Source organism: Balaenoptera borealis, assembly GCF_965194805.1.
Source record: "Balaenoptera borealis genome assembly, chromosome: 7".
Classification (NCBI taxonomy): domain Eukaryota; kingdom Metazoa; phylum Chordata; class Mammalia; order Artiodactyla; family Balaenopteridae; genus Balaenoptera; species Balaenoptera borealis.
Window position 1 is genome coordinate 53,250,396 of NC_138864.1, and position 26,190 is coordinate 53,276,585.

Genomic DNA, 26,190 nt, shown 5'->3' on the forward strand with positions numbered 1-26,190 from the left:
GTTTAGCCTCCATGTGTTTGTGTTTTTTACGTTTTTTCCCCTGTAATTCATTTCTAATCTCATAGTGTTGTGGTCAGAAAAGATGTTTGATATTTCAATTTTCTTAAATTTACTGAGGCTTGATTTGTGACCCAAGGTGTGATCTATCCTGGAGAATGTTTTGTGCACACTTGAGAAAAAAGTGTAGTCTGCTGTTTTTGGATGGAATGTCCTATAAGTATCAATTAAATCTATCTGGTCTATTGTGTCATTTAAAGCTTCTGTTTCCTTATTTATTTTCATTTTGGATGATCTGTCCATTGGTGTAAGTGAGGTGTTAAAGTCCCCCACTATTACTGTGTTACTGTCGATTTCCTCTTTTATAGCTGTTAGCAGTTGCCTTATGTATTGAGGTGCCCCTATGTTGGGTGCATATATATTTATAATAGTTATATCTTCTTGGATTGATCCCTTGATCATTATGTAATGCCCTTCCTTGTCTCTTGTAACATTCTTTATTTTAAAGTCTATTTTATCTGATATGAGTATAGCTATTCCAGCTTTCTTTTCATTTCCATTTGCATGGAATATCTTTTTCCATCCCCTTACTTTCACTCTGTATGTGTTCCTAGGTCTGAAGTGGGTCTCTTGTAGACAGCATATAGATGGGTCTTGTTTTTGTATCCATTCAGCAAGCCTGTGTCTTTTGGTTGGAGCATTTAATCCATTCACATTTAAGATAATTATTGATATGTATGTTCCTATTACCATTTTCTTAATTGTTTTGGGTTTGTTTTTGTAGGTCCTTTTCTTCTCTTGTGTTTCCCACTTAGAGAAGTTCCTTTAGCATTTGTTGTAGAGCTGGTTTGGTGGTGCTGAATTCTCTTAGCTTTTGCTTGTCTGTAAAGCTTTTGATTTCTCCATCAAATCTGAATGAGATCCTTGCTGGGTAGAGTAATCTTGGTTGTAGGTTGTTCCCTTTCATCACTTTAAGTATATCATGCCACTCCCTTCTGGCTTGTAGAGTTTCTGCTGAGAAATCAGCTGTTAACCTTATGGGAGTTCCCTTGTATGTTATTTGACATTTTTCCCTTGCTGCTTTCAATAATTTTTCTTTGTCTTTAATTTTTGCCAATTTGATTACCATGTGTCTTGGTGTGTTTCTACTTGGGTTTATCCTGTCTGGGACTCTCTGCGCTTCCTGGACTTGGGTGGCTATTTCCTTTCCCATGTTGGGGAAGTTTTCAACTATAATCTCTTCAAATATTTTCTCTGGTCCTTTCTCTCTTTCTTCTCCTTCTGGGACCCCTATAATGCGAATGTTGTTGTGTTTAATATTGTTCCAGAGGTCTCTTAGGCTGTCTTCATTTCTTTTCATTCTTTTTTCTTTAGTCTGTTCCGCAGCAGTGAATTCCACCATTCTGTCTTCCAGGTCACTTATCCATTCTTCTGCCTCAGTTATTCTGCTATTGATTCCTTCTAGTGTAGTTTTCATTTCAGTTATTGTATTGTTCATCTGTTTGTTTGTTCTTTAATTCTTCTAGTTCTTTGTTAAACATTTCTTGCATCTTCTCGATCTTTGCCTCCATTCTTTTTCCGAGGTCCTGGATCATCTTCACTATCTTTATTCTGAATTCTTTTTTCTGGAAGGTTGCCTATCTCCACTTCATGTAGTTGTTTTTCTGGGGTTTTATCTTGTTCCTTCATCTGGTATATAGCCCTCTGCCTTTTCATCTGGTCTGTCTTTTTGTGAATGTGGTTTTTGTTCCACAGGCTGCAGGATTGTAGTTCTTCTTGCTTCTGCTGTCTGCCCTCTGGTGGATGAGGCTATCTAAGAGGCTTGTGCAAGTTTCCTGATGGGAGGGACTGGTGGTGGGTAGCTACATAATCCATCTTGCATATAGTTATGTTCTTTATAAGAAAAATGGATTCTCACACTGGTCACAAAATGATTTAAACTTAACTACTTCACTTTTGAGTATTTTATTTCCCAGGTTTTCCATTATTAATGTGCTGAAGCAAATGAAAAGTGCAAAAAATAACATTACTTTTTTTGTTTATACAAGTAATATGTGGTCATTTTTGAAAATATGGAAAATGCTGGAAGGTATTCAAAAAAATATTCTACCTCAAAATAACTGCTATCTACATTTGTTTACTTTTTCTGTGCTTGCCTGTTTTTAAAAATTTTATTGAAATATTTGATTTACAGTGGTGTGTTAGTTTCAGGTGTACAGCAGAGTAATTCAGTTATACATATACATGTAACTATTCTTTTTGAAATTCTTTTCTCATATAGGTTATTACAGAATATTGAGTATAGTTGCCTGTGCTATACAGTAGGTCCTTGTTGGTTATCTATTTTATATAGTAGTATGTACACTTTTAAACCAGACTAATTTATCCCTCCCCCCTCCTTTCCCCTTTGGCAACCATAAGTTTGTTTTCTATGTCTGTGAGTCTATTTCTGTTTTGTGAATAAGTTCCTTTGTATCAGTTTTAAATTAGATTCCACATTTGAGTGATATCATAATGGTATTTGTCTTTCTCTGACTTAACTTCACTTAGTATAATAATCTCTAGGTCCATCCATATTGCTGCAAATGGCATTATTTTGTTCTTTTTTATGGCTGAGTAGCATTGCATTGTATATATGTACCACATCTTCTTTATCCATTCATCTGTCAATGGACATTTAGGTTGCTTCCATATCCTGGCTATTGTAAACAGTGCTGCAATGAACATTGGGGTGCATGTATCCTTTCAGAGCATGTTTTTCTCCAGATATATGCCCAGGAGTGGGATTGCTGGGTCATATGGTAGTTCTAATTTTAGTTTTTTAAGGAACCTGCATACTGTTCTCCATAATGGTTGTACCAATTCACATTCTCACCAACAGTGTAGGAGAGTTCCCTTTTCTCCACACGCTCTCCAGTATTTGTTATTTGTAGACTTTTTTTTAAATAAATAAAATTTTATTTATTTTATTTATTTATTTATGTATGGATGGCTGTGTTGGGTCTTTGTTGCTGCATGCAGGCTTTCTCTAGTTGTGGCAAGCAGGGGCTACTCTTCCTTGCGGTGCACGGGCTTCTCATTGCAGTGGCTTCTATTGTTGCAGAGCATGGGCTTTAGGTGCGCAGGCTTCAGTAGTTGTGGCACACGGGCTCAGTTGCTCTGCAGCATGTGGGATCTTCCAGGACCAGGGATCAAACTTGTGTCCCCTGCATTGGCAGGTGGATTCTTAACCACTGTGCCACCAGGGAAGTCCCTGTTGACTTCTTGATAATGGCCATTCTGACCAATGTGAGGTGGTACCTCACTGTAGTTTTGATTTGCATTTCTCCATTAATTAGTGATGTGGAGCATCTTTTCATGTGCTTGTTGGCCATCTGTATGTTTTCTTTGGAGAAATAACTATTTAGGTCTTCTGCCCATGTCTTTTTTTTTTTTAATTAATTAATTAATTTTTGGCTGTGTTGGGTCTTCATTTCTGTGCGAGGGCTTTCTCTAGTTGTGGCAAGTGAGGGTCACTTTTCATCGCAGTGCGCGGGCCTCTCACTATCGTGGCCTCTCTTGTTGCAGAGCACAGGCTCCAGACGCGCAGGCTCAGAAGTTGTGGCTCATGGGCCTAGTTGCTCCGCGGCATGTGGGATCTTCCCAGACCAGGGCTCGAACCCGTGTCCCCTGCATTGGCAGGCAGATTCTCAACCACTGCGCCACCAGGGAAGCCCTGCCCATTTCCTGATTGGGTTTTTTTTTTTCCCCTGGATATTGAGCTGCATGAGCTGTTTGTGTGTTTATCTGTTTTTTTCATGGTTGACTGCACAAAGAAGTTCTATTTTATAAATTAAATGGGACATGAGGTAGGAGGCCATACCTTTTCACTTTCAGTATCCAGAGCTGACGTAGCTTCATCCAACAGTAGGATTTGGGGGTGTCGGATGAGGGCTCGGGCAATAGCAATCCTCTGTTTTTGACCTCCTGAAAGCTGAGTCCCCTTATCTCCCACTCTTGTTTCATATTTCTGCAAGTTAGCCATTAATAAAGTTAATAAAGTTCTAGCTCAGAAAAATTCTAATGACATACTGAATAAACTTTTACTTCTTAACACTTGATAGTTCTAATTATAAGAAAAAATTACTTAGAATCACTAAAAAGTTTCTGTAATGACTACCAAGTTGTCCATTTAATTTTTTTTTTAACAGGACATTCATTTTCAAAATCAAACTAGAAAATTAATGACCTTAGTTTTCAATGGTATGCTGCAACTAATTCTCCAGTTCCTACCATTATCAAAATGTCAGTTGATCTGCTATCATTGGAGTCCTAAAAAGGTTACATGTTAATGTTTAAGGTATAACATTTTTATTTTATTTATTTTTTAAAAATTATTATTTATTTATTTTTATTATATTTTTGGCTGTGTTGGGTCTTCGTTTCTGTGCGAGGGCTTCCTCTAGCTGCGGCAAGCGGGGGCCATTCCTCATCGCGGTGCGCGGGCCTCTCACTATCGTGGCCTCTCTTGTTGCAGAGCACAGGCTCCAGACGCGCAGGCTCAGTAATTGTGGCTCACGGACCTAGTTGCTCCGCGGCATGTGGGATCTCCCCAGACCAGGGCTTGAACCCATGTCCCCTGCATTAGCAGGCAGATTCTCAACCACTGCGCCACCAGGGAAGCCCTAAGGTATAACATTTTTAATTTGAAATATTCACATGACCCACATGGAGCCTAGTTTATTCTTTTTTAAACTCATTCATTCACTTAAATATTTACCAGCTACCTATCATGCCAGAACTGTGGGAAGTATAAAAATGAATCTCTGTTCTTACACTTAAGGAATATATAATCAAGAGAAAAAAATACATACACAGCACTCAAAATAAGATCAAGTTACTAGTCACTGTGAAAATTGTTTCACTGAACTCTTACTTTTCAAATCCATATTGATTTCACTGCAATTTGGCTATAGTCATAGCTGCTATAATGAGGTAATAAATAGGGAGTGTTGGGGACCGTGGAAATTGGAGAGTACAGGTCCTCTCCAAAGAAATAAAACACTAAAGAAAAACAACGTTATACCAAAATTAACTCAAAATGGAGTGTGAATTTAAAAGTAAAATGTAAAACCATAAATTTAGAAAATAAACAGTGGAGAAAAATCTTCAGGACCAAGGGCTAGGCAAAGAGTTCTCAGACTTGCCATCAAAAGCACAGTCTGTAAAAGGAAAAAATGAATTGGACCTCATCAAAATTAAAAACCGAAGCTCTGAAAAAGACCCTGTTAAAAGGATGAAAAAATAAGCTACAAACTGGGAGAAAATATTTGCAAACTACATTTTCAACACAGGACTAGTAACATGAATATATAAAAATCTGTCAAAACTCAACAGTAAAAAATAATCCAATTAGAAAATGGGCAAAAGACATGAAAAGACATTTCACCAAAGAGCAAATATAGATGGCAAATAACTATATAAAAAATGTTCAACGTCCTCTGCCATTAGGAAATGCAAATTAAAACCACAGTAAGATATCACTATACACCTATCAGGATGGTAGAAAAAATAGTGGCAACAGCAAATGTTGGCAAAGATTCAGAGCAACTGTATCCCTCATACTGGCTGGTGGGAAAATGAAATGGCAGAGCCACCTTGGAAAACAGTTTAGCAGTTTTTTATAAAATTAAACAAGCAATTACCATATGGTCTAGCAATTGTGCTCCTGGGCATTTATCGCAGAGAAATAAAAATTTAGGGTCACACTAAAACCTGTACACAAGTATTTATAGCAGCTTTACTCTTAATAGCCCAAACGGAAACAACCTAGATGTGCTTCAACAGGTGACTAGTTAAAAAAGCTGAGGACCATATAGTAGCTCTATTTTTACTTTTTGTAAGGAACCTCCATACTGTCCTCCATAGTGGCTGTACCAATCTACATTCCCACCAACAGTGCAAGAGGGTTCCCTTTTCTCTGCAAAACAGAAATAGAGTTACAGATGTAGAAAATAAACTTATGGTTACCAGCGGGTAAGGGGAGGGGGATAAATTGGGAGATTGGGATTGACACATACACACTACTATATATAAAATCGATAACTAATTAGGACCTACTATATAGCACAGGGAACGCTACTCAGTACTCAGTAATGGCCTACATGGGAAAAGAATCTAAAAGAGTGGATAAATGTATATGTATAAGTGATTCACTTTGCTGTACACCAGAAACTAACACAGCATTGTAAATCAACTATACCCCAATAAAAATTTAAAAAGCTGTGGGTCATCCAGACCATGGATCCACCCTACTCAGCAATAAAAAGGCATGAACTACAGTTATATACAACAGCTTCAGGGAATTATGCTGAGGGAAAAATCTAATCTCACAAGGTTATATACTGTACATATGTTTACATAACATTCTTAAAGTATAAGATTGCAGAAATGGAGGACAGTTAGTGGTTGCCAGGGGTCGTGGGGAGTAAGGGCAGGGAAGAGGGGTGTATGGCTATAAAAGGGCAACGTGAGGAATCTGTGGTGATGAAAACGTTCCATATCTTGACAGGGGTAGTGGATACATGAGTCTACACATGGAATAAAATTGCATAGAATTACAAACATATACAAATGCAGAGAAGTATAATAAAACTGGGGAAGGGCTTCCCTGGTGGTGCAGTGGTTGGGAGTCTGCCTGCCAATGCAGGGGACACGGGTTCAAGCCCTGGTCTGGGAAGAACCCACATGCCGCGGAGCGACTGGGCCAGTGAGCCACAATTGCTGAGCCTGCGTGTCTGGAGCCTGTGCTCCACAACAAGAGAGGCCGCGACAGTGAGAGGCCCGCGCACCGCGATGAAGAGCGGCCCCCGCTTGCTGCAACTAGAGAAAGCCCTCGCACAGAAACGAAGACCCAACATACAGCCATAAATAAATAAATAAATAAAATTTAAAACAAAAAAAAACTGGGAGGGAGGAGAGAAGATGGCGGAAGAGTAAGATGCGGAGATCACCTTCCTTCCTACAGATACAGTAGAAATACATCTACACGTGGAACTGCTCCTACAGAACACCCACTGAACGCTGGCAGAAAACGTCAGACCTCCCAAAAGGCAAGAAACTCCCCACGTACTTGGGTAGGGCAAAAGAAAAAAGAAATAACAGAGACAAAAGAATAGGGACGGGACCTGCACCAGTGGGAGGGAGCCGTGAAGGAGGAAAGATTTCCACGCACTAGGAAGCCCCTTCGCGGGCAGAGACTGCGGGTGGCAGAAGGGGGAAGCTTCAGAGCCACGGAGGAGAGCGCAGCCACAGGGGTGCGGAGGGCAAAGCGGAGAGACTCCCGCACAGAGGCTCGGCGCCGAGCAGCACTCACCAGCCCAAGAGGCTTGTCTGATCACCTGCCGGGGCGGGCGGGACTGGGAGCTGAGGCTCGGGCTTTGGTCGGATCGCAGGGAGAGGACTGGGGTTGGCGGCGTGAACACAGCCTGAAGGGGTTAGTGCACCACAGCTAGCCGGGAGGGAGTCCGGGAAAAAGTCTGCAGCTGCCGAAGAGGCAAGAGACTTTTTCTTCCCTCTTTGTTTCCTGGTGCTTGAGGAGAGGGGATTCAGAGCGCCGCCTAAACGAGCTCCAGAGACGGGCGCGAGCCACGGCGATCAGCGTGGGCCCCAGAGACGGGCGTGAGACGCTAAGGCTGCTGCTGCCGCCACCAAAAAGCCTGTGTGCGAGCACAGGTCACTCTCCACACCGCCCCTCCCGGGAGCCGGTGCAGCCCGCCACTGCCAGAGTCCCGTGATCCAGGGACAACTTTCCCGGGAGAATGCACTGCGCGCCTCAGGCTGCTGCAACGTCACGCTGGCCTCTGCCACTGCAGGCTCGCCCCGCCTCCTCTGTACCCCTCCCTCCCCCCGGCCTGAGTGAGCCAGAGCCCCCGAAGCAGCTGCTCCTTTAACCCCGTCCTGTGTGGGCGGGAACAGACGCCCTCAGGCGACCTACATGCAGAGGCAGGTCCAAATCCAAAGCTGAGCCCGGGGAGCTGTGCGAACAAAGAAGAGAAAGAGAAATCTCTCCCAGCAGCCTCAGAAGCAGCGGATTAGAACTCCACAAACAACTTGATGTGCCTGCATCTGTTGAATACCTGAATAGACAATGAATCATCCCAAATTCAGGAGGTGGACTTTGGGAGCAGGATATATTAATTTTTCCCCTTTTCCTTTTTTTGGTGAGTGTATATGTATATGCTTCTGGGTGAGATTTTGTCTGTATAGCTTTGCTTTCTAATAGCTTTATTTTACTTCACTGTATTTTATCCTCTTTCTTTCTTTCTTTCTATTTTTTCTCCCTTTTACTCTGAGCTGTGTGGATGAAAGGCTCTTGGTGCTCCAGCCAGGCATCAGGGCTGTGCCTCTGAGGTGGGAGAGCCAACTTCAGGACACTGGTCCACAAGAGACCTCCCAGCTCCATGTAATACCAAACGGCGAAAATCTCTCAGAGATCTCCATCTCAACATCAAGACCCAGCTTCACTCAACGACCAGCAAGCTACAGTGCTGGACACCCTATGCCAAACAACTAGCAAGACAGGAACACAGCCCCATCCATTAGCAGAGAGGCTGCCTAAAATCATAATAAGGCCACAGACACCCCAAAACACACCACCAGACGTGGACGTGCCCACCAGAAAGACAAGATCCAGCCTCATCCACCAGAACTCAGGCACTAGTTCCCTCCACCAGGAAGCCTACACAACCCACTGAACCAACCTTAGCCACTGGGGACAGATACCAAAAACAAAGGGAACTACAAATCTGCAGCCTGTGAAAAGGAGACCCCAAACACAGTAAGATAAGCAAAATGAGAAGACAGAAAAACACACAGCAGATGAAGGAGCAGGGTCAAAACACACCAGACCTAACAAATGAAGAGGAAATAGGCAGTCTACCTGAAAAAGAATTCAGAATAATGATAGTAAAGATGATCCAAAATCTTGGAAATAGAATAGACAAAATGCAAGAAACATTTAACAAGGACGTAGAAGAACTAAAGAGGAACCAAGCAATGATGAAAAACACAATAAATGAAATTAAAAATACTCTAGAAGGGATCAATAGCAGAATAACTGAGGAAGAAGAACGGATAAGTGACCTGGAAGATAAAATAGTGGAAATAACTACTGCAGAGCAGAATAAAGAAAAAAGAATGAAAAGAACTGAGGACAGTCTCAGAGACCTCTGGGACAACATTAAACACACCAACATTCGAATTATAGGGGTCCCAGAAGAAGAAGAGAAAAAGAAAGGGACTGAGAAAATATTTGAAGAGATTATAGTTGAAAACTTCCCTAATATGGGAAAGGAAATAGTTAATCAAGTCCTGGAAGCACAGAGAGTCCCATACAGGATAAATCCAAGGAGAAACACGCCAAGACACATATTAATCAAACTATCAAAAATTAAATATAAAGAAAACATATTAAAAGCAGCAAGGGAAAAACAACAAATAACACACAAGGGAATCCCCATAAGGTTAACAGCTGATCTTTCAGCAGAAACTCTGCAAGCCAGAAGGGAGTGGCAGGATATACTTAAAGTGATGAAGGAGAAAAACCTACAACCAAGATTACTCTACCCAGCAAGGATCTCATTCAGATGTGATGGAGAAATTAAAACCTTTACAGACAAGCAAAAGCTGAGAGAGTTCAGCACCACCAAACCAGCTTTACAACAAATGCTAAAGGAACTTCTCTAGGCAAGAAACACAAGAGAAGGAAAACACCTACAATAACAAACCCAAAACATTTAAGAAAATGGGAATAGGAACATACATATCGATAATTACCTTGAATGTAAATGGATTAAATGCTCCCACCAAAAGACACAGACTGGCTGAATGGATACAAAAACAAGACCCATATATATGCTGTCTGCAAGAGACCCACTTCAGACCTAGAGACACATACAGACTGAAAGTGAGGGGATGGAAAAAGATATTCCATGCAAATGGAAATCAAAAGAAAGCTGGAGTAGCAATTCTCATATCAGACAAAATAGACTTTAAAATAAAGACTATTACAAGAGACAAAGAAGGACACTATATAATGATCAAGGGATCGATCCAAGAGGAAGGTATAACAATTGTAAATATTTATGCACCCAACATAGGAGCACCTCAATACATAAGGCAAATACTAACAGCCATAAAAGGGGAAATCAACAGCAACACAATCATAGTAGGGGACTTTAACACCCCACTTTCACCAATGGACAGATCATCCAAAATGAAAATAAATAAGGAAACACAAGCTTTAAATGATACATTAAACAAGATGGACTTAATTGATATTTATAGGACATTCCACCCAAAAACAACAGAATACACATTTTTCTCAAGTGCTCATGGAACATTCTCCAGGATAGATCATATCTTGGGTCACAAATCAAGCCTTGGTAAATTTAAGAAAATTGAAATCGTATCAAGTATCTTTTCCGACCACAACGCTATGAGACTAGATATCAATTACAGGAAAAGATGTGTAAAAAATACAAACACATGGAGGCTACACAATACACTACTTAATAACGAAGTGATCACTGAAGAAATCAAAGGGGAAATCAAAAAATACCTAGAAACAAATGACAATGGAGATACGACGACCCAAAACCTATGGGACGCAGCAAAAGCAGTGCTAAGAGGGAAGTTTATAGCAATACAAGCCTACCTCAAGAAACAGGAAACATCTCGAATAAACAACCTAACCTTGCACCTAAAGCAATTAGAGAAAGAAGAACAAAAAAACCCCAAAGCTAGCAGAAGGAAAGAAATCATAAAGATCAGGTCAGAAATAAATGAAAAAGAAATGAAGGAAACAATAGCAAAAATCAATGAAACTAAAAGCTGGTTCTTTGAGAAGATAAACAAAATTGATAAACCATTAGCCAGACTCATCAAGAGAAAAAGGGAGAAGACTCAAATCAATAGAATTAGAAATGAAAAAGGAGAAGTAACCACTGACACTGCAGAAATACAAAAGATCATGAGAGATTACTACAAGCAACTCTATGCCAATAAAATGGACAACCTGGAAGAAATGGACAGATTCTTAGAAATGCACAAACTGCCGAGACTGAACCAGGAAGAAATAGAAAATATGAACAGAGCAATCACAAGCACTGAAATTGAAACTGTGATTAAAAACCTTCCAACAAACAAAAGCCCAGGACCAGATGGCTTCACAGGTGAATTCTATCAAACATTTAGAGAAGAGCTAACACCTATCCTTCTCAAACTCTTCCAAAATATTGCAGAGGAAGGAACACTCCCAAACTCATTCTACGAGGCCACCATCACCCTGATACCAAAACCAGACAAAGATGTCACAAAGAAAGAAAACTACAGGCCGATATCACTGATGAACAAAGATGCAAAAATCCTCAACAAAATACTAGCAAACAGAATCCAACAGCACATTAAAAGAATCATACACCATGATCAAGTGGGGTTTATCCCAGGAATGCAAGGATTCTTCAATATACGCAAATTAATCAATGTGATACACCATATTAACAAATTGAAGGAGAAAAACCATATGATCATCTCAATAGATTCAGAGAAAGCTTTTGACAAAATTCAACACCCATTTATGATAAAAGCCCTGCAGAAAGTAGGCATAGAGGGAACTTTCCTCAACATAATAAAGGCCATATATGACAAACCCACAGCCAACATTGTCCTCAATGGTGAAAAACTGAAACCATTTCCACTAAGATCAGGAACAAGACAAGGTTGCCCACTCTCACCACTATTATTCAACATAGTTTTGGAAGTGTTAGCCACAGCAATCAGAGAAGACAAAGAAATAAAAGGAATCCAAATCGGAAAAGAAGAAGTAAAGCTGTCACTGTTTGCAGTTGACATGATACTATACATAGAGAATCCTAAAGATGCTACCAGAAAACTCCTAGAGCTAATCAATGAATTTGGTAAAGTAGCAGGATACAAAATTAATGCACAGAAATCTCTTGCATTTCTATACACTAATGATGAAAAATCTGAAAGTGAAATTAAGAAAACACTCCCATTTACCATTGCAACAAAAAGAATAAAATATCTAGGAATAAACCTACCTAAGGAGACAAAAGACCTGTATGCAGAAAATTATAAGACACTGATGAAAGAAATTAAAGATGATACAAATAGATGGAGAGATATACCATGTTCCTGGATTGGAAGAATCAACATTGTGAAAATGACTCTACTACCCAAAGCAATCTACAGATTCAATGCAATCCCTATCAAACTACCACTGGTATTTTTCACAGAACTAGAACAAAAAATTTCACAATTTGTATGGAAACACAAAAGACCCCGAATAGCCAAAGCAATCTTGAGAACGAAAAATGGAGCTGGGGGAATCAGGCTCCCTGACTTCAGACTATATTACAAAGCTACAGTAATCAAGACAGTTTGGTACTGGCACAAAAACAGAAATATAGATCAATGGAACAGGATAGAAAGCCCAGAGATAAACCCACGCACATATGGTCACCTTATCTTTGATAAAGGAGGCAAGCATATACAGTGGAGAAAAGACAGCCTCTTCAATAAGTGGTGCTGGGAAAATTGGACAGATACATGTAAAAGTATGAAATTAGAACACTCCCTGACACCATGCACAAAAATAAACTCAAAATGGATTAAAGACCTACGTGTAAGGCCAGACACTATCAAACTCTTAGAGGAAAACATAGGCAGAACACTCTATGACATACATCACAGCAAGATTCTTTTTGACCCAGCTCCCAGAGAAATGGAAATAAGAACGCAAATAAACAAATGGGACCTAATGAAACTTAAAAGCTTTTGCACAGCAAAGGAAACCATAAACAAGACCAAAAGACAACCATCAGAATGGGAGAAAATATTTGCAAATGAAGCAACTGACAAAGGATTAATCTCCAAGATTTACAAGCAGCTCATGCAGCTCAATAACAAAAAAATGAACAACCCAATCCAAAAATGGGCAGAAGACCTAAATAGACATTTCTCCAAAGAAGATATACAGATTGCCAACAGACACATGAAAGAATGCTCAACATCATTAATCATTAGAGAAATGCAAATCAAAACTACAATGAGATATCACCTCACACCAGTCAGAATGGCCATCATCAAAAAATCTAGAAACAATAAATGCTGGAGAGGGTGTGGAGAAAAGGGAACACTCTTGCACTGTTGGTGGGAATGTAAATTGATACAGCCACTATGGAGAACAGTATGGAGGTTCCTTAAAAAACTACAAATAGAACTACCATACGACCCAGCAATCCCACTACTGGGCATATACCCTGAGAAAACCATAGTTCAAAAAGAGTCATGTACCAAAATGTTCATTGCAGCTCTATTTACAATAGCCAGGACATGGAAGCAACCTAAATGTCCATCGACAGATGAATGGATAAAGAAGATGTGGCACATATATACAATGGAATATTACTCAGCCATAAAAAGAAATGAAATGGAGGTATTTGTAATGAGGTGGATGGAGTTAGAGTCTGTCATACTGAGTGAAGTAAGTCAGAAAGAGAAAAACAAATACAGTATGCTAACATATATACGGAATCTAAGGAAAAAAAAAAAAGGCCATGAAGAACCTAGTGGCAAGACAGGAATAAAGACACAGACCTACTAGAGAATGGACTTGAGGATATGGGGAGGGGGTGGGGTGAGATGTGACAGGGTGAGAGAATGTCATGGACATATATACACTACCAAATGTAAAATAGATAGCTAGTGGGAAGCAGCCGCATAGCACAGAGAGATCAGCTCTGTGCTTTGTGACCACCTAGAGGGGTGGGATGGGGAGGGTGGGAGGGAGGGAGATGCAAGAGGGAAGAGATATGGGAACATATTGTATATGTATAACTGATTCACTTTGTTATAAAGCAGAAGCTAACACACCATTGTAAGGCAATTATACTTCAATAAAGATGTTTAAAAAATAAAGTTGGAGAGACCAAAAAAAAAAAAAAAAAAAAAAACTGGGGAAGTCTGAGCAAGATCAGTGGATTGTGTCAAAATTAGTATCGTAGTTGCAGTACCCTATTAGTTTTGCAAGATGTCATTGGAGGAAACTGGGTCAAGGGTACACAAGATCTCTGTATTCCTTACAACTGCACATGAATCTATAATTATCTCAAAATGTTTAAAAAAGAAAGTACCATAAGGAATAAAGCAAACATGGCTACAGTACAAACCCAGCCCTCAACCAGCAGTTTGAGGTGACTTAACATGACCTCGTTTGCTTCTCACGACATTTGTACAAGGTAGACACCACGCCTAATTTCCCCGTTTACCAGTAAGGAAACTTGGTATCATGGACTTCAGTGTCTTGTCCAAGGTCACAGTGCTAGTACAGAGGCAAGTTCTGTTACAAGACTTTGAAGCATAACTTTGGGAGCTGTTGGAGGAGGAAAACAGTTTGCAGTTGAGTCTGGTATCAGCCCAGGAGGCTACCAGTTCACTTACTTTGGGTAAGGTCTCGATGAAAGGATGGATGTTGGCTGCTTTGGCGGCACTCACGATTTCAGGCATCTTGACAGACCGGCTGTTGTCTCCATAGGCAATGTTGTCGGCAATGCTGCAGTCAAACAGGATGGGCTCCTGGGACACAATGCCGAGTTGGGCTCTGAGCCACTGGATGTTGAGCTTCTTTGCTTCTTGACCATCTAGGAGCTGAAAACCAAAGTCCACAAACTATAAGAAGGGCTTAAAAAACAAACAAAAAAACAACTAAACAGTATGTTACTAGGAGGACTGTTGCACGTGGGCATCAGCAGTTTGTGAAATACCAGCCCTCACAGCCTGTAAGCTCTTACACTGCTGGAGGCCAACACAGCCAACAAAACGATTTTTTTTTTTTATGTTGACTAGGCCATCCCTTTCTTGTTCTACCTGGGAAAATGGTGGCACGTTTGGCCCCGTCTTTCCACGTTACTTTCTTTGTTCCTACCTGCCCTCATCCAGGCAAGTGTACCGTCCTCTGCCTTTAAGAAGTATGCAGTTAGGTGTCCTGCTCATATCTGCTGTCGCCTGAACAACTGCAACCTTTCACCTTGACTGTATCCCCCTCCTCCAGGCACACCAGGAAAAAAAGCAGATTGGCAGCATGGCCCCAGATTTTGAAAGTTGGTTATCTCCTTTCCTACCTCTACCTCTCTTTCACTTGAGAACTACCAGCCTTCAACTTCCCCCATTTCTCTTTCTGATAGCACTAAGGACAAGAGTTCAATGGAAAGTGGACAAGCTCAAAGGGCAGTATCTTTATCTTTGGGAAACTGGCTTTGTTGACGGTGGTTTTGATTATTTTTTGTTTGCTGTAAGCAGGAGGCATGGTGCTTCTAGGGGAGCCTTGTGATGGGCTGAGAATACAGCTTCCAGCAATGCAGGGGGCACGGTGAAGAAATACACACAAGTCCAACTAGTCTTGCCCTCTAGAGAAAGAAGTTCCCACTGTAGTATTAGCACGGCACACCTACAGAGTACTGTTGAGCTGGTTTGCCCATATTCATACCTTCAGAGTAATTGTAATAGTGGAAGCATAAGATTTTCCCCAAAGAAACAACTCAACAAGGTTTAACATTCTGGTGACTGTCTAAATGGGGGTGGGCTTCCTGGGCTAGGTCAGTGGGTACCATCCCAAGGTAATGGGAAATGCAGGCATTATCGGTAAGAGCCAAGTCTCCACTCATGGAAGAGGGCCAGGGGCTAGACACCACAACATCAATGCTGAAAGCCAAATATGAGAAGGCTGGAGTTCGGGTCAGAGAGAGATGGCAGGGCAGGAGGAGGAGGGGAGGCAGTCCTGGGAGTCTACTCAGAACTCTGGCAGGCCTGTGCGGCTTACCTTTATAACCCAGGAAGCGAGTGAGTGTTCACGCAGGAGGCTCCAGCTGGCTTAGAAGGCCCAGGGCAGGGCACAGATCAACTTCATACTCAGAACCTTCTGAACTACACTCAATTCCTGATGTTCTACCCTGTTGTCCCCATGTATTTGTCTGACTATGGGTGCCACCTTGGGGTTTATAGAATGTGGTCATCGTATCAGTTAGGATTATAGGTCTTGTCCAGTTTTTTCTGTTATGGGAATATTGGTTTAGCCACTTGAAATATTGCCTCAAATCAAGTTACCAATTTAAGAAAGTGTGCTCACCACTGTTCCAGCCAAGGGGTCGTAGAACCGCTCCAGGAGCTGGACCACCGTGCTTTTCCCACAGCCGCTGCTGCCCACCAGGGCCAGCGTCTGGCCCTTCTTCACCTCGAGGCTCAGCCCCTGAAGCACGGGCACGTTTGGCCGTGTGGGATAGTTGAACACGACTTCATTAAGTGTCACATTTCCTTCAAACTTATCCTAAAAAATAGGCATTTTTATGTTGCTATTGTAATTGGTCTGATAATGATTGGAATAAAAAGTATAATTTCAAGGGCTTCCCTGGTGGCGCAGTGGTTAAGAATCCTCCTGCCAATGCAGGGGACACGGGTTCGAGCCCTGGTCCGGTAAGATCCCACATGCCGCGGAGCTACTGCGCCCGTGCGCCACAACTACTGAGCCCGTGAGCCACAACTAATGAAGCCCATGCACCTAGAGCCCGTGCTCCGCAACAAGAGAAGCCACCGCAATGAGAAGCCCGCGCACCGCAACGAAGAGTAGCTCCCGTTCACTGCAACTAGAGAAAGCCCACGTGCAGCAATGAGGACCCAATGCAGCCAAAAATAAATTAAAAAAAAAAAAAAGTATAATTTCAAGGAAGCTTTACCAAACACTATAGCAGAGAAACATACAATTCATATTCAGTACAGGTACTGGCTGGCACCAGTTAGTATTGGTAGCAAGTTGTTATATAAAATGAAGATGGGAGCCAGGGGTACAGGTTAAAGAGAGTCATATTACACAGTTGTTAACTAAACTCAAAATTTCTGGTTCATTGAAGACAAATACTTAGTTTTCCCAACTGATGATTTTGCGGCTGGAGCCAAGTCAATGGCCCAAGGCTCAGAGGCTTGGGGATTTAGAGCAGTTTCTACCTGCCGTCTCAGTGGACAGCCCTTGCCTGCAGCCCTGGTGGCCTCTTTATCTCCCTCACTGGGCACAGCTTTTTTCTCAGAACAGGAAATACCTGGTGAAGTTCCAAAACGGTTGTGTTAAGTCCCCATCGCTTTACCCACGCTGCTTCACCTGCATTAAAACGTGCAGCGGCTTGTGTTATGCAAGGAACACAAAGAACACTGACATCTAAGTTTGGGGATAGTAAAGGACTATTCCTCCTACTCTGAATAAAGTGGACTTCTCACCAGTCGTAACGCTGTGACGACAACATGTGATGAAAGCCAAATTGCTAATGCAGTTACACACAGAGCTACAGGCACATACCTTCCATGCAGAAATGACTCACAATTTTCGTGGAAATTATTCAGTTCTAGTACATCTGGATTTGGGGTTCTTTACTTTTGACGTGCTCATCCTTGCAACCCCCTATGAAATTTGAAAATGCCAGGAAAGTTGGCCAAATATTATTAGCCTTGTAACTATCACAAAGCCAGTGAAGTGAATGTCAGTGTAATCACTACAAATTTATCCTGTGGTTACGACTGCCAACTAAAAATTACCACTTGCCATCTGCCTCTACAAGGACAAAGTCACAGACTGCGGCAGCCGCCAGCCTTCAACACACCCTGAAAGGAGTTCAGGGCGGAGATCAGGAGTGAGGCACTCTGTGCTCTGGGAAAAACTGGCAGAACAGGCCTTCAGATAGATATTTTCAGGAGAAAATTTTATGAACCCAATTTCTTGCATCTTCTCGTACCTAGAAAAGCACTACAATCGTTAATGGGGGCATCTGCTCCTTGTGACCAGTAGCAAGGCTCTGCCAAAATGCGTGCTTGACTGCACGTGCCCCCTTCACTAAAATCCTATGGAACTCTGACCTTCCCCCGCCTCCCCCTTAGGAGCAGTTTCTCCGAGCTCTCTGAGATGCTGTCTCCTGGGCTGCAGTCCTCATTTTGCCCCAAATAAAACTTAACTCACAACTCTCACGTTGTGCCTTTTTTTGTTGGTCGACATGATCTAGCAGACAGCAAACCTTTAGGAAAAAATTAACCAAGTGCTGATCAGACAGCAGAGAACTCACAGGCCTCAGGCCTTCCTCACTGTGGCTGTCAATCAAAGGTTGTCTTTCAAACAGATTGAATAAGTGCGCTGCAGACAGCTTGGCTTTAGCATAGTCTGGAGCAAAGGAACTCGCGTGTCCTAGAGCCACGGCGCCCAACACGATCGCTGAAAACACCCTAGATGGGAGCAGAGGAATTTTAAACATTAATTTATATAATTTAACCCCAGGATGTCTCAAAGCCCAAAGACATACTGCTGGCCAGTACTGATGTTTTCACACCCTTACTCATCCCCCTCCTCCCTCCCCCACACGTCACTAGAAAATTCCAGGACCAAAGGACACCGGGAGGGGAGGCAGCACCGGCTGCCTGAGGGTTTCCTTTTTTCTACTGCCTTCTGGCTTCCTTTAGGAGCTTCTCATTTCCTAGATTTCATGTCACTTTGTAAAGCTCTCCTCTCTCAGGAAGTATCTGCTAACAGAATCTTGAGTTGTGATCGCAGGTAATTCTAGTAACAAGCCACATACCCCGTTTAGAGTTGAGGGAACTGAAGCTCTGGGGGCTGAAGGGACTTGATCAGTACCAGACAAGGAGTGAGGTTTCCTCCTGACTCTACAGCCCTGATCTCCAGAGTGTGGTTTCTTCTGCAGCCCCGCACAAACAATAATTGTCGTCACTGTGGTTAAAGAATTCTTACTGGGCAAAATAAGCCTTTACTACAAATAGCTTTGCTCTTACAAATAAAATAACTATGGCTATGACCCTGAAGAAACAATTAAGCTAACGGTCTATTCTCCAATTAAAAGAATGGATATGGATTATCACTTCTAGGGGGAACTGAAGATTCTGAGATTTATGCCTCCACAAAGTTGTTTACTTCTGGCACCAGAGCTCCCTAGACAGAGGGGAGGGTAGGAAAATCTCTAATAATAGAGAACTTAAAAAAATTTCCCCCAAACTTCTAAATCTAAGATTTTGGGGGGAAACTGTATTTTTTTATCTTTTTTGGTCTCTTTGAGCTACACTCAAATAAGAGAGACCAAAGTTCCACAAGTTTGAAGAAGTTAAATCAAATAAATTACATGCACTGAATATTTTCTGCTTTGCTTCTGTATCCCTGATACAGACCAGATAAATAATTCTGGATTGGGTGTCAGGGCATTTGGCTCCTTGTTTTGGTTTGTAATTTAATGCATTATTTTTTTAATTCTTTTTTTTTTTAATTGAAGTATAGTTGATTTACAATGCTGTATTAATTACTGCTGTGCAGCAAAGTGTAAATCTAAGGTATTAAAATGTATTTTAAGTACATGGGGGGTGGGGGGAATGGTGGGTAGAGTAAGGCTCTCCCTTAAATATTTGATGAGGTTAATTATCAAAAATCAAATTTTAGAAGAGTGATGAACAACTCACATGTAGCTAGCTGCCTAGCTTTCCTGTACAGCCTGTAATGCAGCTTTAGTATGAAAGATTTTAAAAGCTATCTTCCAATTATCCAGAATTTAACATTTTAATGATAAAAACAGTTTTTAAAAGCAGGGCCAATTTTTTCATTGGTATTTTTCTAGACAATGAATGTCTCCAAGTGGTAATTCCCAGCTGGCTATTTCCATCTATCCCTCCAAAACCACTTTCTACTCTCCCATCTCTATCTTATACCATCCTCCTCTATGCCTGACAGGCTGACCTTCAGGGTTTGCATCGAAAGCTTTTCTGGTCCTCTGGCTCCTGATGGGGTTTGGCAAGGAATAGCACAGCAGGGAAGGAGGCTGGAGGAGTGGGACCAGGGCGTTTGTTGTGTTGGTCTCTTTCCTGTTGGAGAGTTGTGGTGTTGGGGTCCTTCCACCAAAGACCACAGAAGGCCCCTGCACTGGCTTCTGAAAATCGTTCCCTCCTCTTGCCCTTTAGGCTTAAGTAAGGTCTTAGTGGTGCCTAGCCGGGCACTGCTGACCTTAATACTTCTCACACCTTTATAAACAGACCCTTTAGCAAACTGTCCTCCATTACCCCATCTGCGGGGCCATTTGTTCCCTGCTGGGATCCTGATTGATGCAAAGATATATATTCTTTTTGCATGGTTATTTTAATTTTGGATGAAAACAAAAGTACAGCTTTTAAACACTTCCACTCTGTCCGTCTTGACCCTGGGTTTTTAAGTTGTTTGCTACTTTTTAAAAATCATCCCATCAGAGCAGAAATACGCCGAAGTGATCTTAAAAGAATGGCTTCCCTTTGGCAAGACTAGACTGCAACCTAATTGAACGTATTTAGCATAGTTTGAAAGACCATTGGTTAGCCTTGGAAACCAAGAAAATAGGAAAGGCTAAGAGGCAACAGTTGGCAGGGTCATCCCAGGGCTGGTTAGGGAACAGAGTGTTTACCAGACTTCAGTCAAGCGTTCCCATCCCACTGTCAAGGCCATCTTTGGTTGCCCTTAAATAGTAAGCTATTATAACCTCTGTTTTGGGTCCATGGTGGCCAGCAGTTTTCTAACTATGATTTATCTCTGCATTGAGAACATTTGCTGTCCTCCTGTCCTTCTATGTATTACTGAAATTCTGGTTTATGATCATTTTCATGAGCTTGGTTGATTTTAGTCCACTCGCATAATGAAACTGTCCTTGGAGTACCGACAACATTCGATTTCTGGGGTTGATTCAACTCTCTGACTTCATCATAAAACAAGTTAGTTTTTCGCTCTACTCCAAACCTTTGCATAGACCTATTGAAACGTTATTATGGAATAATCTCAATAAATTAAAAGTTACTTACATAATAACATCTCTGAAGTGCATATGTCCATTCACAATGAGATAGGCACCAAACCGAAAACAACCGGCATGGGAAAAATACATAAATGCTTGTGAAATACTAAAAGTAATTCCATAGATGTGTGCTTTCCGCACAGAATTCCTGAAAAGCAAATCAGTATATCTGTAACCATTATCTTCAACCTCTCTTAGCACTGGCTTGTACAAAGAGCACAGCTTCTAAGTCTAGTCAACCTGTGTCTAAATTCTGCCCCCAGTTATAATTAGTTTAAGTGACTTAACCTCTCTACGCATCAGTTTTCTGACTTGTAAGAGGCGGATAACCAGTATGATACAGAATTGTTTTGAGATCTAAATAGACAATACAAATGTCTAGCGCAGTACCTAGCTCATAGTGGTTGCTCAAATGATAGTTGCTGTTATTATTACACAGGAATATCTGGGAACTCACACATGATTGTTGTTATCAAAAATAAAGGATGTCAAAGTTAGGACTAAAGTTTGAATTGTCTAAATTCAGTTGTTTAATATTATTATCTTGTCTTCTGTGATGAGTTATAGTCTCTCATATCAAAGTTCACATTTCAGATTCAGAAAAGTAGGGTCACCGAGGTTTATCTAGACACACATCAGAAGTTCTTCCCGGAGCTAGATCCCACCATCCCCAACACAATTTGTTTTGAACCATTTCTAATTAAACCTCTTGCTATCCTCTATTAGTTTAGCTACTTTATTTTACTTTATTATTCTAAATCCTCCAGAAGAACATTAATTTATTTATTTTCAGATTAGAAGGCAGGCACTTGGCAAGAGGAAAAATTTGAAGTATTACTAATCTGGATAGTTTAACTTCTGTGCTGTGAGCATGGTGTTACAATACTTAATGTTACTGAACAATTTACAATGCTACTGACAGATATATGTCAGACATCAAATGACCAGAAAAATGTAATAGCTGCATGAAGTATACATAACTAGGAAGGTGGATACACTGAGAAATTCAATTATCCCTGTTCAAATATGTAAGTGTTCGAAACCATTGTTCTAGTCTACAAAGTTGTGATTCAAATTGTGTTCAATTTTGTTAGTGTTAAAACATATTCATTTATAAGGACAGGCCCTGGTTGGAAACAAGTGGCAAACAGGTGCTGGAGGTTTGTCGAATTGCTCAAGTATAAACCAATCAAATAGGCTCCGTGTCTTTGTTTTCAGAGTAGCACAGATCTGGTCCTCACCCAGACAACAAAGGAAACACTTTAACCCAACAACAAATCTCATCTTTGGTTCAGTCTACACGATGCAAAGAAAACAAAGGTTTGAGCAATTCCCTAAAAGAATGTTCATCCTGAATCACCACATGGGTTGTTTATGTCGCCTGCAGTGGTGAACAAATACTTGTGTGGCCCTCTGTACCTTTTAGCTCTTAGAGACCCAATCTTACTGTTTTTTTATAAGAGATGTAAAAATCCAATCCTGTGGTCCAGCTGCATCAAAAAGTTACTTATTTTCACTGAGATAATTATTGAAAAAAATGTCATCCTTACAATCATCTCATTGTTTGCAGCAGGAACAAAAATTGGAATCAGTAATTCAGCCTAGGAAAACACTACGCTCTTAATAACAATCATACGCTCATTACCTGTAAGCTCCATACAAGTTTTCAACATACATTGATTCAAATTTTCTTTCCTGGGTCAAGGACACAACTGTCCTAATATTTTCTATTGCCTCTGTTGCAATCTGTAATGTAGAACAGATCATGATTAGAAGTGGGGCTTTTACTTCTGAAATAATAAAAATATATATATAAGCCTGAGGGTTCTGTCAAAAGAACCCTGAAGGTTATGTTGACAGGTTTTCAATTCCTTTAAAATTTGGAAAGCAAAGGCATAATGTGTTCTTCAAGACAAGCTCCATGAAAAAACTGGCAATCTTTTTTTTTTTTTTTAATTATTTATTTATGGCTGCGTTCGGTCTTTGTTGCTGCACGCAGGCTTTTCTCTAGTTGCGGCGAGCGGGGGCTACCCTTCTTTGCAGTGCGCAGGCTTTTCATTGCAGTGGCTTCTCTTGCTGCGGAGCACGGGCTCTAGGCGTGCGGGCTTCAGTAGTTGTGGCACATGGGCTCAGTAGTTGTGGCTCGCGGGCTCTAGAGCACAGGCTCAGTAGTTGTGGCGCACGGGCTTAGTTGCTTCGCGGCATGTGGGATCTTCCCGGACCAGGGCTCGAACCCATGTCCCCTGAATTGGCAGGCTAATTCTTAACCACTGTGCCACCAGGGAAGCCCAAAACTGGCAATCTTAAAAGCACCTCTGGTTGTGCTAAATCTGGTGGCAAGTCTTCTATGCCCTATGGTGGGAGACAGACCAGCTTAGGGCAAGAATGGTGGCCCAGGCGCCAGAAGCCTGATTCTATTCCTAGCCCTGCCACCAGGCAGTTACTTGACTGGCTTTAGTCAAACCCCTTTGTGGCTTTGTTTTCTTCATAGGGTAGTAGCTTAGAAGAGAGAATCAGGCTGATTTCTATGGGCCTACTGAAGGTGCCAATCATTTCCTCCTTAAAGCATACCGCTTCTTAGAAAACAATGTTTACCCACATTTGAGAACATCCCAGTTGTAAACATCAGGACCCTGCCTTAAATTCCTGATGAAACCGGGGACAGACACCTGACACATTTAGGCCTTTCGGATTCAGTTTCCTGGACTTGGAGGCAACTGTGTGTCCTGGGAGGCGCCTGCAGATTCAGAGGTTAAGGTCACCAGGGTATGTGTAGGAAGCTGGTCTGAATATTCAGCGACTGAGGAACAGAACAAACGTGTAGACAGACTCTGAGACAGTGCGCTTATGGCTCTAAGAGGGGAGCTGCTGGGGACATTGCAGTTGCCACAAGCCATCTGTACTCCCCACACTTCCGTGTGTCCTTACATCAAACCCCTTTTACCCAAACCAGCCAGAGCAGTTTTCTGACAGCCAAATCACCCCTGACTAATGTTAGTTGTCTGTGATGTGTCTATTTAGTCTAAATCACAGTTTGGCAATTGATTCATCTAAACTATTGGCACAAGGAGCATAAGACAAAAACCCAAAATGAAATCTTATCAGCTTGGAGACTTTTATCCCAGTTCTCAGCTTTTTAACCAGATGAAAGCAAGATATTTAATACCTTAAGCTGAACAGCCTTATATCTTTATTGTATATATTTTAAAATATTTATTTATTTATTTTTGGCTGCGCCAGGTTTTAGTTGTGGCACACGGGATCTTCACTGGGATCTTTAGTTACAGCATGCATGCTGGATCTAGTTCCCTGATCAGGGATCAAACCTGGGCCCCCTGCATTAGGAGGGTGGAGTCTTACCCACTGGACCACCAGGGAAGTCCCTATCTTTATTTTTTATTATTATTTTTTAAATTTATTTTACTTTATTTTCGGCTGCATTAGGTCTTCGTTGCTGTGCGCAGGTTTTCTCTAGTTGCAGCGAGCGGTGGCTACTCTCTGTTGTGGTGCGCTGGCCTCTCATTGCGGTGGCTTCTCTTGTTGCAGAGCACGGGCTCTAGGCGTGTGGGCTTCAGTAGTTGTGACACGCGGGCTCACTATTTGTGGCTCACAGCTCTAGAGCGCAGGCTCAGTAGTTGTGGCGCACGGCCTTAGTTGCTCTGTGGCATGTGGGATCTTCCGGGACCAGGGCTCGAACCCATGTCCCCTGCATTGGCAGGTGGATTCTTATTTATTTATTTATTTATGGCTGTGTTGTGTCTTCGTTTCTGTGCGAGGGCTTTCTCTAGTTGTGGCAAGCAGGGGCCACTCTTCATCGCAGTGCGCGGACCTCTCACTATCGCGGCCTCTCTTGTTGCGGAGCACAGGCTCCAGACGCGCAGGCTCAGTAATTGTGGCTCACGGGCCCAGTTGCTTTGTGGCATGTGGGATCTTCCCAGACCAGGGCTCGAACCCGTGTCCCCTGCATTGGCAGGTGGATTCTTAACCACTGCGCCACCAGGAAAGCCCCCTATCTTTATTATAAATGAAACATCTAACAGTAATTGTAGCCAGACTAGAGAGTACTTACTGGCTTTTACTCTGTGCCAGGTGTTACCTCATTTGACAGCACTGTGAGGTCCATGTTCTTATTCCCGTTTGCACAGGTGAGGAGCCGAGGCACAGTGACTTGCCTAAGACTCTAGAGTTAATAAGCAGGCGGGACAGGATCCCTGCAAGGCTATCTGATGCCAAGTCCATGTTCTTAACCCATTATGCTCTTCTGCTTCCCCTGCTTTGTCATTTACACAAGGAGACACTCGTTGTTAGGACTTTACAGTCAACTCTTGATTTTCTGATCACGGGTTAAGCGCTTTGAGGGTTAATTCTGGTTCAGCAGGCCCCTAATCTGAGTCATCAGGCAGGGCCGGAGTCAAGAGGGTGATTATCCAGCCTCCCTCCCCTCCTCCCAGCCCAGCAATCACACCCTCATTACTAAGCCTTTTCCGGAAAATGAAAATGGGAAGTTATCCCAAATCCCCATGTTCTTGAACCATGATTAATCTGCACCCAGGTCAATGAGAACTTTTTTGTTGTTGTTGAAAAAACAGTGATGTTGGGGGTGGGGGGGGGTTGGGTGGTATCCAAGACCTTTCTAACCCTCATTTTGGATTAATCAGGAGTTGACTGAGTGAACAAAATTGAACTATGATTGAACTGCTGATAATTAACATTTAACATTTCCAATCTCTCATTAAAAAAAAAACAAACCCTTATCAGGTTAAAGTAGTTACTAAAAATATTTCAGACTGATCAGTCTGAGTTATTCATTCTCTGATCCCTGGAACGACAGTGTATTAGCTGAAAGGAACCTGGGACACCATCTGGTACAATTTCTCACGTTACAGAAGTGGAAAGTGAAGACCAGAGAAGCGGGGGGTCTTCTCCAGTATGATATACTGAGCAGCCGCAAGGCCAGGACGGATGGTCCAAGGTGGTGTTTTGTTTGCCAAGCTGCTCCATTCTAACTGCCCTGCTCCTGCCAAAACTCTGGCAACTTTCAGTGTCATTAGCCATTTTTAATAGAATTAAGATTCTATTATCTTAACTAGACTCATGTGACTAGTCTAAGAAAAATTGATCTTCATTCTACCTACTGACAATTTCCCTTCGGAAATGTGAAAAGCGGTAGGGTTCAGGAGGAGAAAGGAAACGAACACTACAAGGTGTTTTTTCAGTAGTTAGTTGTGACAGACAGAAATCAAGGAAATGATGCCCTAAAGCAGGGGTCCCCAACCCCCGGGCCGCG

The 26,190-nt window shown here is 41.8% G+C and overlaps 2 protein-coding genes across 9 annotated transcripts in view; one reads left to right on the forward strand and one right to left on the reverse strand.

Moving 5' to 3' along the window:
* Window positions 1–26,190, forward strand: part of CROT (carnitine O-octanoyltransferase) — a 105,839-nt gene that overhangs the window by 73,871 nt on the left and 5,778 nt on the right. Inside the window, exon 18 of one of the 2 annotated variants that reach the window (XM_082398378.1) lies at window positions 6,548–6,642. The exons of the other annotated variant lie outside the window; for it this stretch is intronic. Coding sequence (XP_082254504.1) covers window positions 6,548–6,581 — 34 coding nt within the window. The 3' untranslated portion in view covers window positions 6,582–6,642. Of the gene's footprint in view, window positions 1–6,547; window positions 6,643–26,190 lie in introns of those variants that run through there. 2 annotated transcript variants of the gene reach the window in all.
* ABCB4 (ATP binding cassette subfamily B member 4) overlaps window positions 1–26,190 on the reverse strand; it is a 106,854-nt gene that overhangs the window by 4,444 nt on the left and 76,220 nt on the right. For 5 of the 7 annotated variants that reach the window (XM_082398207.1, XM_082398205.1, XM_082398206.1 and 2 more), the window contains 6 exons: window positions 22,549–22,649; window positions 20,911–21,051; window positions 18,159–18,315; window positions 16,184–16,381; window positions 14,500–14,706; window positions 3,860–4,006 (listed from right to left, as the gene is read on the reverse strand). In XM_082398207.1, coding sequence (XP_082254333.1) covers window positions 3,860–4,006; window positions 14,500–14,706; window positions 16,184–16,381; window positions 18,159–18,315; window positions 20,911–21,051; window positions 22,549–22,649 — 951 coding nt within the window. Of the gene's footprint in view, window positions 1–3,859; window positions 4,007–14,499; window positions 14,707–16,183; window positions 16,382–17,218; window positions 17,504–18,158; window positions 18,316–20,910; window positions 21,052–22,548; window positions 22,650–26,190 lie in introns of those variants that run through there. The other 2 variants (XM_082398211.1, XM_082398210.1) reach the window with 2 other exon arrangements.